This window comes from Aulonocara sp. 'chitande type north' Nkhata Bay, linkage group LG18, assembly GCF_057382095.1.
Source record: "Aulonocara sp. 'chitande type north' Nkhata Bay isolate Kocher_YH1m ecotype deep benthic linkage group LG18, A_spYH_male_GT1.1, whole genome shotgun sequence".
In the NCBI taxonomy this organism is placed as follows: Eukaryota; Metazoa; Chordata; class Actinopteri; order Cichliformes; family Cichlidae; genus Aulonocara; species Aulonocara sp. 'chitande type north' Nkhata Bay.
This window is the reverse complement of record NC_141361.1, coordinates 1004959-1024355: the sequence shown is the minus strand read 5'-3', so window position 1 is coordinate 1024355 and position 19397 is coordinate 1004959. Positions and strand designations below refer to the sequence as shown.

Here is a 19397-nt window from a genome sequence, read left to right as displayed (position 1 = left end):
GTCTCCAGCTGTTAGTCCTGGAAAAAGAAAGAAGAAAAGTAGTGAAATGCAGTCTGTATATCTGCTTAATGCAGCAGCTTCAACTAAACTTTAATCCCTGTTCTTAAACTCACCTATAATGTGAGATAGAAGCAAAAAGAGGTGCAGCAACATGTCTTTGGAGTTATGAGCTGTGAGTGGTCTGATGTTCACAGCTGGAGTCAGACAGGTTTCTGCAGTCAGGAGGAGGAGCTGCTTTTGCTCTCATGTGATGTGATGCTGCTCTTTAAAGTTTTCCTGCTTCAACTTTGTTCACACAGAGCATCTGGTTCTTCTCTCTGTGGTGTCTGAGCCAAAGAACATCCACTAAACACTCACGTCTGGGCTCCACTTTGAAAATAAAACGTTACATTTATGTAAATCTGTAAAAAATAAACATTTACAGCTTGTGTAATAATAAATATAACACCGAGAAAACTGTTGGAGTCAGATTTGAAAGACCTGAAAACTAACGCAGTGACACAGATGAAGGAGATTTTGCTCCTTTTATTTGATACAGCAGCCGAAAAATAAGCTGCTGCAGTTTCTGCTCTTTTGTCTTTGATATTTTTGTATGAGTATGATGGATTTGTTTAGTTGTGTATTAAAAATTAAATGAAAGTCAGCACTGAAAGCTAAACAGTCAAAATAATTTCCTTTGTTTTTATTCCACATCCTGCATGGAGCTTCAGTCATTCATGGATCTGTTTTCTCTTCTCACTGCAGCCTTGCTGCTCACAATCATTTATTCATTTACTGCAACAAACTGAGATGTTAAAGGAACTAAAGGCAACACTCGTGTACTGCCGGAACCTCACCGCGTGACACAGGCGGAAGTAAACAAACAAAGGCGTCATTACCGTCCCACGTGTGTGAGCTGAGTGTGTGAGCTGCGGCAGCAACGATGCCTTCAGTTCAGTATCTGAGAGAGTTCATCAACGAGCGACTAACTGCTGCTGCTGAACAAATATTCTTGGAGTTTGAAAAAACGATCGTCCAGTACGAGGAAGAGATCGACCGTCAGCGCAGACTGCTGGATATCACCTGGAAACCCCAAATCAAGCTGCACAGGACAGGTGAGTGTCCCTCTGAGGGAGCATCCTGATCACAGCTCTGCGGGACGTTTGTTGGATTGTGTGTCCACAGGTGTTTGTACTTTGCGTCGTAATAAAATGACGGTAAAAGGCTCCGCCCACTTCCTATCCATGTCTTACCATGCAACGACTCTGTGAATCCACTGGAGAAGTGTAGTGGTAGAGTCCTCCGTCAGGAATGAGATATGTGTGTCGACTTTTTATTCTCCCTTAAGATTATCGTGCCATAACGCTGCCCAGAGCAGCTCTGCTAACAGGTTATGGGCCCAGAGCAGCAGTAAAGAGATCCTAGAGATCCTGTAACTGCCAAAGGAAGGGCAGCGTTTCCTGGAAAGCCGCAGGTTACCGGCAGGTGTTAAAAGTTTGGCACGATTGAGTGAGTAAGCGTTTTTGTGCATCATGAGCAGACGCACGGCAGAGTCGGGCAGTCGATATTCCCGTTTGCAGTTTGATGGAGATGAAAGGAAATATGAGATATGGGAAACGAAGTTCCTTGGTCATCTCAGACTACAAGGTTTGAAAGATGTCATCTTAAAGGCTGAGGGTGATGAAGAAGCCGATGGTGAAGATGATGACAAAAATGCAGAAGCATATGCAGAGTTGATACAATTTCTGGATGACAAAAGTTTATCGTTAGTTATGAGAGATGCAGTTGATGACGGACGGAAAGCCCTAAAAATTTTGAGAGGTCATTATGCAGGAGTGGGCAAGCCAAGGATCATAAGTCTGTACACCGAACTTACTTCTCTCACAAATGAAAAGAATGAAAGTGTGACGGACTATATTATCCGAGCAGAAGCAATTATCACAGCGTTAAAAAATGCGGGTGAGTCATTAACTGATGGACTTCTGATCGCAATGATAATGAGAGGTCTACCAGAGAGGTTTAAACCCCTGATTGTGCACGTTACACAGAGCAAAGCAAAAATCACATTTTCAGAGTTTAAAGTAAAACTCAGAAGTTATGAAGAAACCGAGAGAATGCGTGCGGCTGTAACTGATGACAACGTAATGAGGACAAAAGTGCAATTAGACCAGGATTCTACTTCATGGCGAGCAGATGACCGAAGATCAAAGAATAATGAGATTGTGTGTTTTAAATGTGGACTAAAGGGACACACTGCAAGAACGTGCCGATCCAGAGTATGGTGCAGTTTTTGCCGGAGTAGTACACACAAAGATGCGACCTGTAGAAGGAAGCTAAGACGGGATGAAGCGAGAGGGGTTGTGGAGAAGGACTACGCGTTCAGGACGGGCTCCGAACCCCAGAGGGTCCCGGACGGCGGCCAAGAGATGCTGAATAACCAGCTACTGGTGGATACGGGAGCGACGTCACATATCTTTACGAAGATCGAGAGTTTTAAGACTTTTGATGACACATTTCGACCCGAGGCTCATTGTGTAGAGTTGGCTGACGGAAGGCGGAGCAGAGGAGCTGCAAAGCGGCGAGGAGATGCTGAGATAAGTATGATTGACAGTAAAGGACGCAGTCACAAGGTAACATTGAAACAAGCACTCTACATTCCATCGTTTCCACAGGACATTTTGTCAGTAAAAGCAGCTACTAGTAACGGAGCCACTGTGGTTTTCAAACACGGGGACAGTTTTCTTAAACATGTTGATGGAACAAAATTCCCTATATATGAACACGAGAGACTGTTCTTTATAAACACTGTGCAAGAGTTTGAAGAGAAATGTAATGGATGTTTTGATATGCAAACGTGGCATGAAATTCTAGGACACTGTAATTATGAGGATGTTCAAAATCTGCAAAATGTCGTTGATGGAATGGAAATTAAGGGTAAAATCAACAAAAACATGCAATGTGAAGCCTGTATACAAGGGAAGTTTACTCAAACTAGGAACCGAGAACCAGATGAAAAGGCCAGGGCAGCATTAGAGTTGGTACATACGGATTTAGCTGGTCCGATTACGCCAAACTCTAAAGAAGGGTTTAAGTATGTTTTGTCGTTTGTTGATGATTATTCAGGTGCAACATTTGTATATAATCTGAAACACAAAAGTGATACAACTCAAGCAACTGAATGATTTATTGCAGAGGTGGCGTCATATGGGAAAATCAAGTGCATTCGTTCTGATAATGGAACTGAATTTACAAGCAGACAGTTCAGAGATTTATTAAGTAGACACGGCATTAGGCAGGAAACTTCGGCGCCATATTCGCCTCATCAAAACGGAACAGCAGAGAGGAACTGGCGTACACTTTTTGACATGGCGAGATGCATGTTAGTTGAGAGCGAATTGCCAAAGTCTTTATGGCCATATGCAGTACAAACCGCGGGAGTGATTCGGAACCGATGTTTTAACAAACGCACAGGTCAGACAGCGTATAAGATGTTAACTGGAAAAAGACCTGATCTTTCTAGAATGAAGAAATTCGGATCATTGTGCTATGCTTATAAACAAAATAGGGGAAAGCTGGATCCAAGATGCGACAAAGGTGTTTTCTTGGGATATGACAAAAATAGTCCAGCATATTTGATCTATTTCCCAAAAACTGGGAAAGTTGAAAAGCACAGATTGATAAAAATACTAAATCCCGCGACAATGGATCAACAAACACAGAGTGATCAGATGTATGAAGATGAGGTTTATGAATCCAGAAAAGATGGTGAACCCAAACAGACGAAGGATGAGGATATTCCAGATGGTAGTGAAAGCAGTCAAACTGAGTCCGAGGTTAAAACCGATGATAAAGTAGATGCTGGAGCTACACGTTATCCATCCAGAATCAGAAAGAGACCTGATTATTTGAGTGATTATATCACGGATGTGAAAGAGTGTGAAAATGAACAGATGACGAAACCAGTTTCAAAGTCTAAGTTAGAAAAATTCTCTGTATTTGTGTTTGGAATATAAGATGTTTTTTCGGAGGATTGTTTTTCCCCAACCTGTGTACAAGTGGGGGTGTTGGATTGTGTGTCCACAGGTGTTTGTACTTTGCGTCGTAATAAAATGACGGTAAAAGGCTCCGCCCACTCTCTATCCATGTCTTACCATGCAACGACTCTGTGAATGGACTGGAGAAGTGTAGTGGTAGAGTCCTCCGTCAGGAATGAGATATGTGTGTCGACTTTTTATTCTCCCTTAAAATTATTATGCCATAACGCTGCACAGAGCAGCTCTGCTAACAACGTTTCTGATTGTGAGGACTTTTTGGAGACTTAAGTAAGAAAATGTACTTATGTACCACTTGGTTATGTCCTCATGTGCGACGCGATCGCGAAAACAGCAAACAATTAACGCCACGCCGATGTTGTTCACGGGACAGACTCTTGTCGCCGTTATCGTTTTATTTCTCCGGTTTCAGCGTTTTTGCTCCACAACTACAGCGAGCAGTTTACTTTGTGCACTAACATGGACTCGAGTCAACCAGCGCCACCTCTGGCCACGTGCCACAGCCTACAGCCAGATCAGCCTGTGACACATCTGCACCACGTTTGAATTCGTGTCATGCACATTTGTACCTTTCAATTGTGTCTGTTTGTGCGTCATGCAAAGAAACCTTTGAAGAATGAAATGATATCATATATTCCTTATTGGCCTACATTTGTACAAAATTCCAAATTATATACACAAAGTCATAGAAATCACCACTCCAATTGGTCATCATGATTTTGATATTCTCTTTTTCCATAACAATGAAATACGCCTTGGACAAATATGACACATCAATATTTCATTAGTGTTGTCACATCACATCCTGTAAGCATCGTCTGCCTGTGTCCTTTCCTCCGGAAATGAATATTTCCAGCCAATATAGGCAACCCATCAACATGGCTGGAGTTATATACAGTCTGTATAAGTGTGTAAGGAGACGGCAGTTACTGTGAATTTACAGGACTTTCTCTGTTCATGGGCTAACTTGTGGAGTAGGGTCTGTATTCTCTCTGTATTCATTTGTGGCCTTTTTCCTTGTAGCTGATTTTTAATGAGAGTTGATTTATCTGTTAACTGTGAGGATCCAGCCAACATTTCTGCATTTCTCTCGTATTTTCAACAGCTGATGTCAGTCATCATCAGCACTGACAAGAGGTGTAAACTTTCTGTGTTTTTCTGACTGACATTCCTACTTTTAAGCCTTGTTTTAACAGTATGCACTGCTTGAAAAAGTAAAGGAATGCTTTTTAACCAGAGTATAGCATCAGGTCAGTCAAACTACTGGCATATTGATCTGGTCAGTTAAGTAGCAGAGTGGGTTAGGGACGGGAATCCAAGGACCTGGACTGCTGGGCACTGGCTGTCCTCAAGAACTGGTTCCTGGTAATCCAATTCAAGTAATTCAATTGTTAGTCTGTCTGGTTATTGATCCCACTGTTCTTGCACTACAATCAGGTGATTTTAGTTTGCGTGTGAGAGGAGTGAAATAGCGGCGCACTCTGCAACATGATTATGGACATTACATTTATTTTTATTGCACAAAAGGATGAGAACATGATGGTAAAGTAGAAACTGGATCCAGGACAAAACGGCTGCTAACACAACTATGACTCTGCAAGCACCTGTGCAGTCAGCATGCTAATGCTAAGCTAGCCAAGAGCCCAGAGTGACGCTGCAGCTGAGAGCTGACCCCATTAACATTAAAGTTTTGTAATGACTAGTACAATGAGTTACTTTCTTCTAGTAGTAAATACTGCAGTACTGTACTAATTCAAATTAATTTTAAGTGCTCCATGTAATATGTGTAGCAACGTTTTGTTTTGTTTTGGGGTTTTTGTCATTTACCACCCCAGCACTGATCACAACAAAGGAGAAATACCTCTTACATGCACAAATTAATTTGTATGAAGTAATGTCTTTGATGTGCTGCTTAATGATAGCGGTGACTCTCAAAGCAGAGGCAATAAGGATCGAAGACAGAATTGATACAAAATTGGAACATTAAGCGTTATCAATAATCAGTTGGAATCACTAAATTCTTCTTAATTTCCATTCATATCTGGGATGTTATGTTTCATTCCATCTGGTACTACGAGGTTACAACTCTGTCCAGGAGCTCAGTGATGGGCAGATCGAGATCTAGGGGGGGATTCCCCTGGACGCATCTGTCATTTCATGCCCTACAACAGGGGTGTCCAACTCCAGTCCTCGAGGGCTACTATCCTGCAGCTTTTAGATGCATCCCTACCCCAGCACAGCTTAATCAAATGGTTGGAATACCTCTTCAGCATGCCATCAAGTTTGGCAAAGGCCTGGTAACAAGTCATTCATTAGATTCAGTTGTGTTGGAACAAGGCTGCATCTAAAAGCTGCAGGACAGTAGCTCTCAAGGACTGGAGTTGGACACCCCTGCCCTACAAGCAAATAGGGCCAATTGAACTACTGAGTACCATTTTGAGTGGTTACAGTAAAATTTTTAGGGAGTCCTTGAATTCAGCCACACGGCATCCTTTCATTCCCAACTAGGGCTGCACGATTTTGCATAAAATGAGAATCACGATTTTTTTTTGGCTTAGAATTGAGATCACGATTCTCTCACGATTTTCTTTTCCAGTATAAATATTTATTGTACTTATTAACTGCACATCAACTTCGTAACAGTTGAGACTGAACATAAAAACAATAAATAAACATAAAAACAACAAATGTCTCACGTTTTGTTGTTGCCGTAAAATGTTGTACTGCTTGTAATTCCGTCTCTACCGTTGCTCGACGCTGCGTGTACAGAGCAGGTAGTGCAACAATAGAAAAATAGTTGCGGGACGGCACTGTGTAGCGTTTGTCTAGGGTGTTGATCATTTTCCTAAATCCCTCGTTTTGCACAGTGTTGATGGGAGCCATATCTTTGGTCAGGTGATAAGTGATAGCCTCCATGATTTCTTTGTGCCTGCAGGAGTTCGACGGGTATAGGGAAGCGCTGTATAAGGTTCCTGTTATTGATGTTTGGGTGGTTGACCGGGACGGATTTTCTCCTGTCACTTTCTCGTCATCCCTGACGTGCTCTCCATTGTGTTTTCCTGCTAATTTTAGCATCACACAGCACAGCTTCTGTATCACGTGGTATAAGGCTCCGCCCTTGTCATTTGTTGAGCAGGAAGAGTGAGCGCTTGTTTTCATGCAGATTATGTCCCGGATCAAAATGCGGTACAATCGTCGTCTTTTTATTTTTTATTTTTTTAAATCGTTGTCATTTGGAAATGAGATCGCACATAAGTATGAATCGAGATCGCGATTTTCCAACGATTAATCGTGCAGTTCTATTCCGAACACATACCCAGTCCATGGCACTATAGATATCTAGCTTAATTTAATTTTCCATTTTGATCTGATACATGTTCAAAGTCTTCCTTTATTTTTTGTGCAGTATATTTGCTCAGTATGATTTTTTTTCTATTTTCACATCACCTTTCTTTTAATTGTCTCCTTTTTCCCCTCCAGATGTCCCACAGCAGCATTTCTGTAAGGAGGAGGAAGTTATCGCTGATCAGCAGCATTTCTGTAGGGAGGAGGAAGTTATCGCTGATCAGCAGCATTTCTGTAGGGAGGAGGAAGTTATCGCTGATCAGCAGCATTTCTGTAGGGAGGAGGAAGTTATCGCTGATCAGCAGCTCTGGAACCAGGAGAGGAGCTCCAATCTGGACCAAGAGGAACCAGAAGCTCCACAGATTAAAGAGGAACAGGAGCAACTCTGTAGCAGTCAGGAAGGAGAGCAGCTGGTACTAAAGGAGGAGAATCATACCTTTATGGTGACTGCTGCTGAAAAAAGAGACCACAGTGAACCAGAACCAACAAGAGACCAACTCAACTGTGTCAGCTCTGCTGTAGCAGTGAGACAATATCAGGGAGGAAGGAAGAAAGATTCACAATCACGAAGAAATAAAAAAAAAGGTCACAATAATGTAGAACACCAACCTACGCCAGACAGTCAGTGCAAGTCTGACAAAAGTAAAAAGTCTTTAAAATGTGATGTTTGTGGAAAAGCCTACAAATATAATTATGAAATGGAAAGACATTATAGAATCCATACAGGGGAGAAGCCGTTTTCCTGTAAAACATGTGGGAAAATGTTTGCACGTAGTGGTTCTGTAGTGCAGCACATGAGAATCCACACAGGTGAGAAACCATATTCTTGCAAAGTGTGTGGGAAAAGTTTTAGACAGACAAATGGTTTAACTGTCCACATGATCACGCACACAGGTGAGAAGCGGTATCACTGTGAAATATGTGGGAAAATGTTTGCACGTAGTAATGGCTTATTGAGGCACAAAAAAGTTCACACAAGTGAGAAACCTTATTATTGTAAAACATGTGGGAAAACATTTCCACTTAGAAACTTGTTTTTGATACACACAAAACGTCACACAGGTGAGAAACCATATCATTGTAAAACATGTGGGAAAATGTTCAAGCGTAACAGTCATTTAAAAGAGCACATAAGAATACACACAGGTGAGAAACCATATCATTGTAAAACCTGTGGGAATTCATTTAGATATCGTGCTCACTTGTTGCGTCACATGAAAATACACATATAGAGGTGTACTCTTTTAACAAAATTAACAGTTTAGTAAGCTGTGTTGAGTGCAAAGTTAAACATAAGTCAGCATGGGAACTAATGGTAAGCACAGCATGGTAGTGAGGAGGTCATGGTTAGAGTTTCATTTTAAAAGCAGGTGGAAGTGGCACATTTTTACAAATTATTCCATTTACAAAATGTTTTAAGAGCATTATCAATTCTTTACCCAAGCAACAGTGATGGGGATAACACCATTGCTTTTTTCAGTAATTAGTAATCTAACTAATTACTATTTCTATCGTTATAATGCTGTTGCTGTTACTGTTACTATGAAGAAAATGCGGTGCAGGCACGTTACAGTTTCTCAACACACAGTTGGTTGAAGCTGTGTTCATCTTGCTGGGAGCTAGTGGGGCGAAACAGTCCCACAAGTCCCACTGGTTGGCTGAGGAAGGATAAAGTAGTCATGGTAAACCAATTACATGACCAATTTAAGATAACGTGGTGGCACAAATAATTTGTGTGGCATCTTATTTGATGCAGAGTGTTCTGTAAATAGTTTAAAATGGTTATTAACAAAGTCTTTGCTGCATTTTTTTGGTAAATAGTTGCATATAACTTTTTTATTTGCAAAACTCCTGCATAGGTTTTTAAAATGTACAATGTCTATTTGCATTTCATGTTATGAAAATGATTTGTTAAATGTTTATTGTTGTTACAGTAAAAAAAAAAAAAAGATTTCATGGGGGTGGGGGTTGTTTGTTTTGGTTATTTACATATTTTTTTAATCAATTGTATTATTGAAAACATAACTGTAAATTCAGATGTGAGTTTGTGCTGAAAAGAATGATACCAAACAAGGCATGATAAATAGTTCTTGAAAGGTGAAATGTAGAGGTCAAATCAACCCTGGACCTCAGAGGGTTAAACTTTTTTTTCTAAAGTAACACCATAGTTACTTTTCTTTGTATTTAGTTACTTTTATAATATTGTAACTTAGTTAATAACTTACTTTTTTCAAGAAGTAACTATAGCTAATTACTTTTTCAAAGTAACTTGCCCAACAGTACTGAGGAATACATTTTCTATGTAGAAGTCTTTAAACTGTTTCCTAACCGAATGAAGTGCAAACATTTGGTTTCTGCTCTTATATCTCTTTTGCATTGCTGTCATTGCAGCTACTACATCACAAAACAGAACACACACCGAGAAGACCTGCTTCATCAATGAAATTAATTTCTTTTTGATTTTTTTTCATTTCAGGTTGTTTGTTTGTGCTCTGGTTCTGGACAGTAACCTTTGATGTTTAAAGGTGTCTTGTAAAAATTTCAAACGTGCATCCAGCAGCATGGAAAGGCCAGTGAGTGATAAAATAAATGGAAATACAATATTTATTTTAGATTTGTGTTTCCGCAGAGTACAGCTTTACCCTGTGTTCTAGTTTGTTGAGTGGAATCCTGTGAGATCAGTCGAACCTCCAGCTGTCAGACTACACTGTGATAAATTTGAGATTTTTAAAAAATGTGCTAACCACTGCACCATCATGCTGCTTTTCCAATTCTTTTAATAAGAATAACTTGAAAGCTCATTTAGATATAATTTTTTAATGTTGCTGTTTATATCATTCATTTGTCTCATTTTCTTTTGGTCATTTAATTCATTGACACTCGTTTTCTGTTACTTTTAGCTTTTTTGTAGAGTTTTAGACTCAAGACGTGGTGGGACGCTCATATATAGAGGTAGTTAGCATTTTCATTGATGATTTCTGTTCCTCTGCAAGCGTTAAATTAAACATTTCACCTGTTAAAATCTCCTGTACTTACTGTGTTTGAGAAAAAAGTTTCTTGTCAGTCTATCCTCAGTGAAGAGACAATAACTCACATCCTTATTTATTGGGTTGGGTTTTCTCTGGCTTCCTCCATGCAGTTAGTGGGGTTAGATTCATTGTATTCTTGCAGAATGTGGGCAGCAGCTTTTGCAGAAACATCTGTGGTCATGTGACACAGTTCTGTCTTTCTGTTTCATCCTTACCTCTGCTGCTGTATGAACAAACATTTTGAAGAAGCAGGAAGTAGATTCATCACAAAATAATAGAAGTATGACGTTAGCTAGCTGTTATTGTATTTCAGTGAGTAGCTTGTGTCACATGACTGATTATCTTGAATAATTTCTGTTATTTTACACAAACATTATTCACTCAAATTGTCACTACAACAAACCCAACTGGGCAGAGGTTTAACAGTGTGTGGCTCCCTCTAGTGGATGTTGTGGAGTATTCTGTTGTCTTTGCTCCAAAGGTTTTTGTACAGAGTTTTGCTGTTTCCTGTCACTGTGGGCTGCAGAGCACAGTAGTACACAGCAGAGTCAGACAGCTGAAGCTTCTGGATCTTCAGAGGAACTGATCTGATGCTGGAATCCAGTGTGGATGAAAATCTCTCCTTGAACTCGTCTGCTGTGTTTCCTTGATCCCCACTAACACGACTCAGGATGAATTTGGGGCTGTTGTTTCCATCCTGTTTGTACCAGAAGAGAGAAGTACCTGTTAAACTGCTGGTGTTATAGAGACAGTGAAGTGTCACTGTGCCTCCTGCAGCAGCAGTCTCTTCTCCTTTTGCTTGCAGCACGTTGTCTTTTTGTGCTCTGCATTCTGTAAAACACCAACAAACAGTATCAGTGTGCTGTTAAAGAATCACGTCAATGTTGATATCAAAGAAACAGAGTTGTGTTCATACCGAGGCACATAGCAGCCAGCAGCACTGAGATGAACAGAGGCGTCATATCTGCAGTGTAGAGTAACTGTGAGCTACAGCAAGTATAAAGAAGCTGTGATCTCTCTGTTTAGTCTTCATCAACACTAAGTTGGTGGATTAGAAGGAGGAGCCTGATCACAGTGACAGGACTCATTCACAGCGCTGTGTTATTCCCCCTGCTGACAGCTTCACACTCAGCACGTCTTTCTGCTGCTCTGCTTTCCTTGGCAGCAGGAAGTCTACAAAGTGAAAAGTCAATGATCCTTAAACACATCAGTGTGTGAAGGGCGAGTGTGGCTTGTAGTGTTCGGCACTTTGAGAGTCTCAAAGACAAATTTTTTTAATAGAAACACAATTAAAACTCTGCTGAAGCTGAAAGTCAAGATCAGATAGGAAGTGAATATTAGACTCAGGATCAACTCCAAATGTAGCGCTGTACGTGTCCAAGCCAAAAAGAAGACATCACCCTCCCTGCCTACATATTCAGTGTGACAATGGAGATAGGGAGTTGATGTGTTTCTGACACATGGGATATTTGGGAATAAATCTGAAAGAATAAGTCCTGAATGTAAATACACAGCTCAGAGTCCACACAGGTAACAATGATCACTGGGGCTGGGTATCGTCACTGATTTCTAGAATCGATTCGATTCACGATTCGGTTAGATTTGAATCTGGGAAATTTTGCCTCAGACAGTCAGAAATATTATTATTCAGATCAGTACATTTATATATTTTTGTATCTATAAAAAAGGAAGCTGACACTTGCAAGACTTTATCAAAGGTGTGAGCATCACAGCAGAGGCCTTTGTGTCAAAGTAGCTGAAGATAAAACACAGACACGTTTTGCATAATTTTTAAAAGTTTACATTTGTTCAGTAGCCTACTGAACAGCAGAAATTTGGTTTATTTTTCGGAAGTAAGTCAAAGAAAAAAAAACAGCGACCGACAGCGCTGTAAACAACGGTAGACTTCTGCGTAACAAGCAAGCAAATAATGCAGAAAACATTTTTAGACAGGAAACTGTTCTTGAAGTACAGAGAGACAGAGAGAGAGCTGTGCATGAAGTGTGATTTTATCCTGGTGGAAGCAAAACAGCAAAAGTCAGAGTGAATCCATGACAATGTTTATGTGAAGTTTGGATCTTCTTTTGCTGCTGGTTCAGTCAATATTGTTTGGAGAGAGATAAAACTAACAGCTTTAGAATCAGCGCAAAAACGACGTAAACACAAAGCGCGGACCCGCCGAAACATCAGAATCAGCGAGCTGTCGGCTTTCAGCCCCGACCGTGTCCGTGCCGTCGGGTGAGAAACGCGACATCTCAGTGATTCTGATCCGTCGGCGGGTCCGCGCTTTGTGTTTACATCTTTGTGCAGAAGCCGTGTTCCTGCTCTCATTTACTGTTTTAGCTGTTTGGTGGTTGTTGAAATTTTGTGAGGTTTAACCTGAGATTCTGGCATTTTGGGCAAAATAAATTTATATTAAAAAATCGATTCAGGATTTTAATGAATCGATATCACGTTATCCAAGCCAGAATCGATATTAATCGATAAATCGATTATCAAAGCCCACCCCTAATGATCACCTCTTCTGTGAAGACAGCAGAATGTATACTGGGGGAAAATCGTAACAATCGTAAGCCACATTTCTGGTGACACCAACAAACTGAATAAAGTGATGAGGAAGGCTTAATGCAAACTGGATATACAGGAAGCTGTGGTGGAGAGAAGGTCACTGCACAAGCTGTTATCTATCAGCCTCTTACAGTAAGAGCTCCTTGTCTAACAGGCTGCTCCAGCTCCACTGACACAAGCACAGATACAGATAATCTCTCACACTTCATGAAATAATTCTTTATGACACAGAATCAGCTGTTTGTCTCAGCCGGAACCAGTGTTGGTCAAGTTACTTGAAAAAAGTAATCCGTAACTAATTACTGATTACTTCCCCAAAAAGTTATCCTGTTACTTTACTCATTACTTATTTTCAAAAGTAATTAATTACTTAGTTACTTAGTTACTTTTTAAAAACACGATTTACAACCTGAATAGGTGATAAAGTGATAGATCTTTCAGCCCAATTCTACTTTTTCTGCATAATCCATCATACAAAATGTAATCAAATGGAAAAGTCTCTTTTTAAAACTTGTTTATTAGTTTTAATCTTTTAACTTTATGCATCAAGCAAACATTTAATTATCTGCAACATTCTCTGACTGGAAGAAATTAGTTTAACAGTTAAACCTATTTTCTGCACATTCCAGCACATAAAATAAAATATTGTGTGTTTACACTCAGTCTTTCAAATAGATGCAAGTAAAACACAGCAGAAAATAAATAAAGTCAAAGACTCAGCGGTCCTGTTGCTCTATTTTCACCTGTAAAGCAGGACTGAGGTAGGCGGAGGTTTACCCTGGTGCAGGTGTGCCGCGGTCAGTGGAAGAATCCGTGAGTTTCTCTGTGAGTTTCCCATTACGTCGTAGCTACTCGGTGCTTGTTGGAAGTTTAGGGGTTTTTTTCGCTGTAAAAAGAAGTTTTCTTCCCACGCACAGCGGACACTAATGTTTTTGTCACTTTTTATGGAATCAAACTCAAAGTAAGGTCAGTACTTCCACGCTTTAAACGCTGCACGCTCATACTCTCTCTGCACTCGATATGTGATCCATTGTTGATCTGCACACAGCTGTTGTCACGAACGTCGCACTCGCTTACGTCACTGTCGTGAGACATTCTCGCAAAGAAATCACGGTTTTAGTAACGCAGTAACGCAGCGTTCCTACGGGAAAGTAACGGTAATCTAATTACCTTTTTTGCAATAGTAATCCCTTACTTTACTCGTTACTTGAAAAAAGTAATCAGATTACAGTAACGCGTTACTGCCCATCTCTGGCCGGCACCGTAACAACACTTTACACTCAGTTATTACCATACACTTTCAGGACATCTGACATGTGCTGTGTGTCATAATTAGCTATGTGGTGATATCTTATGGACACAAATGCAACATGGTGGTGGCAGGACTCCAACAAGTACTTAGTCTGGATTTGTCAGGACAACTTATAAAGCCAAAAAATGCAAAGAGAAAGTCAGGTATTACAAAATAAGCAAACACAAGACAGAAAAAAACAAAAGCTGCCAAAAAAGGGAAAACAGCACAACGAGAACAAATAAAAGATAAACACAGAGACTGATGGAAAAGAATGGGAACAGTATATAGAATTAACTAAATAAATCATAAAAGACACTACTAAGCATTTTAAGATAGAAAAACTCAAAAAAGAAGAAGAAGAAAGAACCCAAACCACCATAGTCACATTTTACATGTATTGAATTTTAATCAGGTTTTCATTTTCACTTTTAACATGTTTTACACACTTGACTTCTTTGCTAATTGTGTTATTATTATTACTGTTCTCATGCTGTCCTACCATGGAAGCACAGCATGAGTAGAGGTCTCTTTTTTTCCTCTTGTACTTTCCCATTGTAGTGTATATTTCAGTGTTTTTCTGTAACGCTACCGATCTCCAACCTGTATCCCCATGTGATGTCTGTGTTGTGTGTGTGTAAGGTCGGGGGGGGGGGGTGTCCCATTTCACTGCAGAGAAACCTGCATGTGGCGAATAAAGCTTGGATTGATTGATATTATTATTATTTCTAATTATTTATGAAATATCTATTGGGGAGCGAGTGAGTGAACAATGAAACGGCAGTAAACACCCAATCAGAACAAACACACAGGTGAGAAACTATATACATGACATCACTGAAAAATCAGACTCACACAGAGGATTTGTGTCAAATGTAAGGAAAGTTTAAAGCAGATGTTCAAGCCACGATAGAAAAACACTGTGAGAATGTCAAAGTAGGTCATGCAGGCATGAAGCACCTTTAGATTAGATTATTATGTTGTGACTTTGTTACATGTGAAACTGAGTTATTTTATTTTGTTTCTGATTTTTAAACACTGTCATCCAATAAATAAGAAAGTTATATCCTGATGACCTTTAGGGGTGGCTGTAGCTCAGACGGTAGAGCAGGTCAGCTGCTGATCGGGAGGTTGGTGGTTTGATCCCTGCCTCCCCCAGATTGCATGCCAAATGTCCTTGGGCAAGATACTAACCCTGATTTGCTCTCTGATACATCCATCGGAGTGTGAATGCATATGAATAAAAGTTAGAAAGCATATTGTATACTGTACATATTTCACATGAACAGTTTTTACTGTTTGTAGTTATTTCATTATTGTTTCTTTGCGTCTGAACGTTCCTGCAGTTGGTTTGTGGTTGATGTGGATTTGCTGCTCATGTGAATCCTCCCACAGTGTTTCATTAGCAGCTGTAACCACAGTGACTCTGATAAAACAGGAATTAGCAGAATCCATCTGATATGAAGCTGTGCTTTGAATACCACTTCCCTCCTCTTTGAAGAGTAGTCAGATATCTGTGTTCAGGTTTTTGTACAGCCTCTTCTACACTTTGTATCACTGTGTTTCTAGAGCACAGTAGTAGAGAGCTGTGTCTGCCAGGGTTAGGGCTGTTATGGTCAGATTAGTTGTTGTAGGTGATGTTTGGGATCCATATCGATTATTGGGAATATATTCACTTGTGCTGTCTTTTGCTCCTTTCCAGAGTATAAACTGTTGAAAATACGCAGTTCTTTGAATCTTTGGGCTGAAGGAAGGACAATACTCGGTGTATCAATGCTCAATCAACAATCATTTATTTCCATACAATTCAACAATAAGAGCATTACAACGTCCGGACGGGAGAGATGCTACCAGAGGGTCAGGCACATGTCTCAAAATGGTGACGGGTTGCTCAGCTTTTTATAGTCTCTAGTGGCCCCCAGCTAGTCGTAAAAGCCAAAACATCACATTTTTTCTCTGTTACAGCGCCTAAGTTATGACCTCGGCAGTTGTTTCTCTGCTTTCTGTAAGGTGGGGGTGTGGAATGTGGTCTATCTATCTCCCCTGTCTTTAGACACAGAGTCTCCTGCTTACAACCTTCTCTTCATGATTCAACAATTAAGCATGTCAAGAAAACAGTGTAACACATTCCCAGCAGATCAAGGATACAGAGTGATGCACATTTATCTAATGAACTAATATGTGACTATATTCTGTTAACTCAAAAGTATAATGAGAACTAAACTACATACAGCTCACACACTCTATATTAAAGGGTATAATGTGCTCTACAGCAGTATTCTAATTCAACTACTTTGATTACATATATAAGGTAACATATAATAACAGAATAATTTAATAAAACTGAGGAGCCTGAAGGTCAGAATCATGTCTGTACCAATAAAGCCAAGGAGTATCATCACTTGTCTCATAGCTACATGTGAGTGTGACAGATTCTCCTTCTGTTTTAGTGACTTCAGGTTGTTGAGGAGTGATTGAGTCTCCAGCTGTTAGTCCTGGAAAAAGAAAGAAGAAAAGTAGTGAAATGCAGTCTGTATATCTGCTTAATGCAGCAGCTTCAACTAAACTTTAATCCCTGTTCTTAAACTCACCTATAATGTGAGATAGAAGCAAAAAGAGGTGCAGCAACATGTCTTTGGAGTTATTAAAGCCAGACAGACAGCACATGAACAATGTTCTTCCACTGCAGCACAATGACCAACAAATAATGTCATTGGATGAGCTCAACTTCAGTGGGCGGGGCCATTTTAATAGCTCAGCCAATCAAACAGTTCTGTGCTTCCACAGCAGCTCTGTCTCTGTCTCTGATCTTTACTGCTTCATTTCTCTGTTGTCTTTGTCATCAGTCCAATGACACAAGAATCAGAGGTTTAACAGTGTGTGGCTCCCTCTAGTGGATGTTGTGGAGTATTCTGTTGTCTTTGCTCCAAAGGTTTTTGTACAGAGTTTTGCTGTTTCCTGTCACTGTGGGCCTCACAGCACAGTAGTACACAGCAGAGTCAGACAGCTGAAGCTTCTGGATTTTCAGTGGGACTGACTTTTCTTTGAGTTCAGCATCAAATCTGTTCTTTGGGAATTCTTGAGCATTATCGCCGGCTGTTTTATCACGTCGTAAAACATATTTTGGAAAGTCATTTACTTCTTGTTTGTACCAGAACAAATATGGATATGTATCAGTTGTTTCAAAGTTACATCCAAGTGTAACTGTGTCTCCTTCAGCAGCAATGACATCTCCTTGTTCCTGGATCACTTTGTCTTCTCCTTTACACTCTGAGGAAGAACAGAACATGCAGAGGAAGAGATGGATCAATAAACATGATTAAAAACTCACCATTAATCAGACTCACACATTTATTTAAGCAGAGGAAACATGTTGATGTTTGTATCTCACCAAAGAAAAGAGCAGCAAGAATAATCCACAGCCAATGTTCCATCTGTACAACAAGGTTTAAATCAACAGGAGAAACTAGCTGATGTTCAACATTCAGTCTGAGAATTGTTCTCTTCACAGCAGCACTTATTATTGACACAATGGTTGAACACAGTGCAGAAGGAGAGCCCCGCCTACTGGATGATGTCGCCCTCTAGTGGAGCTGAGCAGTGTGGAAAATGCTTCCTGTGTTTTGTAGACAGACTGTGGGTTTGCTGACACTTACAGTACGATTACAATCAGCCCATTTATATTTTCAAAGGAAAAAAAGTATGTCAGCCAACATACTGGACATTTTTCTACTGAACAATAAATGTGCTGCCACTACTGTAGTTATTGTACAGTACTGTTATTCAATAATACTTCAAATATGAACCAATTATTATTATTTTATTTCATTTTTATACAATCAAAACTTTACAAACGTATCTATAAAAAAAGTCTGAAATGTAATAATTTTGAAATTCATTTTAAGCTTCCAATAACTTTATTTTGTAGGTTACATTACTGATAATCAATATGTCATTTAATTATTTTTCAGCCACACACGCGCGTTCGAGCTCAACAACGTGTTTGTTTTGCATTCAAACACAGAAGCTTGGTATGTTATAATATTTAAGGATGGTTTGTTTCCCAGGTCTGCCATTACTGCCTTAATGACTCTCAAGCTCCATTATTACACTGTTGCCAAAAATACTGTAAATGTGATATACAAACAGTAATGGCTCCATTTTCTTACCCTAGCTTACAATATAAAGCACTTTGAGGCTGTTGTTGTGATTTTTCTGTTGTATAAATAAAACTGAATTGATTTTTTTCCATTTATCAGAGGCGGGTAGCGGGGGCAACAGCCTAAGCAGACAATCCCAGACCCAGCAGAGCGCTGCTTTCCTCCCAAGTCGTCTGATGGTTTGCCAGAATTGCTCGTCTTTACCACAAATTCAGAGAATCTGGAGACTTCTCCACGCATGGGACAAAACTGAAGAACTAAGAACTGATTAGGTTTTTGGTTTTACCATGGATTTAGAGAGTTACTGTTGGATTTCAGTATGAATTCATTTACACATGATGAGGCACATTACACTCATTGGGCCGAAGTCCTCATTTTAGGTTTAACGGCGTTTTTATCAGGTAAAGTTGAATTCTTAGACATGAATTGATCTGCAGTTTGGGGAAGGCCTTGAAGAGGACTGGCGGTGGCACCCAGACCGGACAGATGCCCAAAGAAGGCATCCCCTAGAAGCAGTACTAACTGTACGGTCAAAGACCTCTGCAGTAATTATTCAATTTTCAATTCAACTTATTTATACAGCGGCAAATCACAACAACAGTCTCCTCAAGACCCTACAATAATACCTACAGAGAAAAACCCAACAATCACATGACCCCCTATGAGCAAGTATTTTGGCGACAGTGGGAAGGATAAACTCCCTTTTAACAGGAAGAAACCTCCAGCATAACCAGGCTCAGGGAGGGGCGGGGCCATCTGCTGTGATTGGTTGGAGTGAGAGAAGGAAGACAGGACGAACACCAAGTGACATCACCACCCAGAGGAGAGGAATATAACTGGTGGGAAGGCTAGCAAAGATGAACAGTCCGTGTCCTCAATAAATCGGTCCAGGATTCCATAGAATCAAGTGGATGGGCTCAGACAATTAGGAATGAATTTTGGGAGAAGAGAAAACCTTAACGGATGAATGAGG

At 40.1% G+C, this 19397-nt stretch overlaps 1 protein-coding gene and 1 gene segment (V, D, J or C); one reads left to right on the top strand and one right to left on the bottom strand.

Moving 5' to 3' along the window:
- The first annotated feature begins 868 nt into the window (after positions 1-868).
- On the top strand, positions 869-10397 carry LOC147307550 (uncharacterized). Of its 2 annotated transcripts, XM_086271824.1 has the most exons (3): positions 869-1094; positions 7512-8186; positions 9768-10397. In XM_086271824.1, exons 1-3 carry the CDS (start codon positions 923-925, stop codon positions 9890-9892), a joined length of 972 nt encoding a protein of 323 aa, XP_086127950.1. In that variant the 5' UTR covers positions 869-922; the 3' UTR covers positions 9893-10397. The 2 variants fall into 2 exon arrangements, with proteins under 2 accessions (XP_086127950.1, XP_086127949.1); XM_086271823.1 differs by having other exon boundaries at positions 7512-10397.
- A 426-nt stretch (positions 10398-10823) lies between these two features.
- On the bottom strand, positions 10824-17875 carry LOC147307549 (T cell receptor alpha variable 38-1-like). The segment is given in 3 exon segments: positions 10824-11102; positions 17404-17534; positions 17656-17875. Coding segments are annotated over 3 exon segments (432 nt in total).
- Between the last annotated feature and the right edge of the window lie 1522 nt (positions 17876-19397).

Coding starts and splice junctions, on each gene's coding strand:
- LOC147307550 (XM_086271823.1), top strand. CDS start 923: ATGCCTTCAGTTCAGTATCTGAGAGAGTTCATCAACGAGCGACTAACT. Junction 1,095..7,511: donor AATCAAGCTGCACAGGACAG/GTGAGTGTCCCT, acceptor TTTCCCCTCCAG/ATGTCCCACAGCAGCATTTC.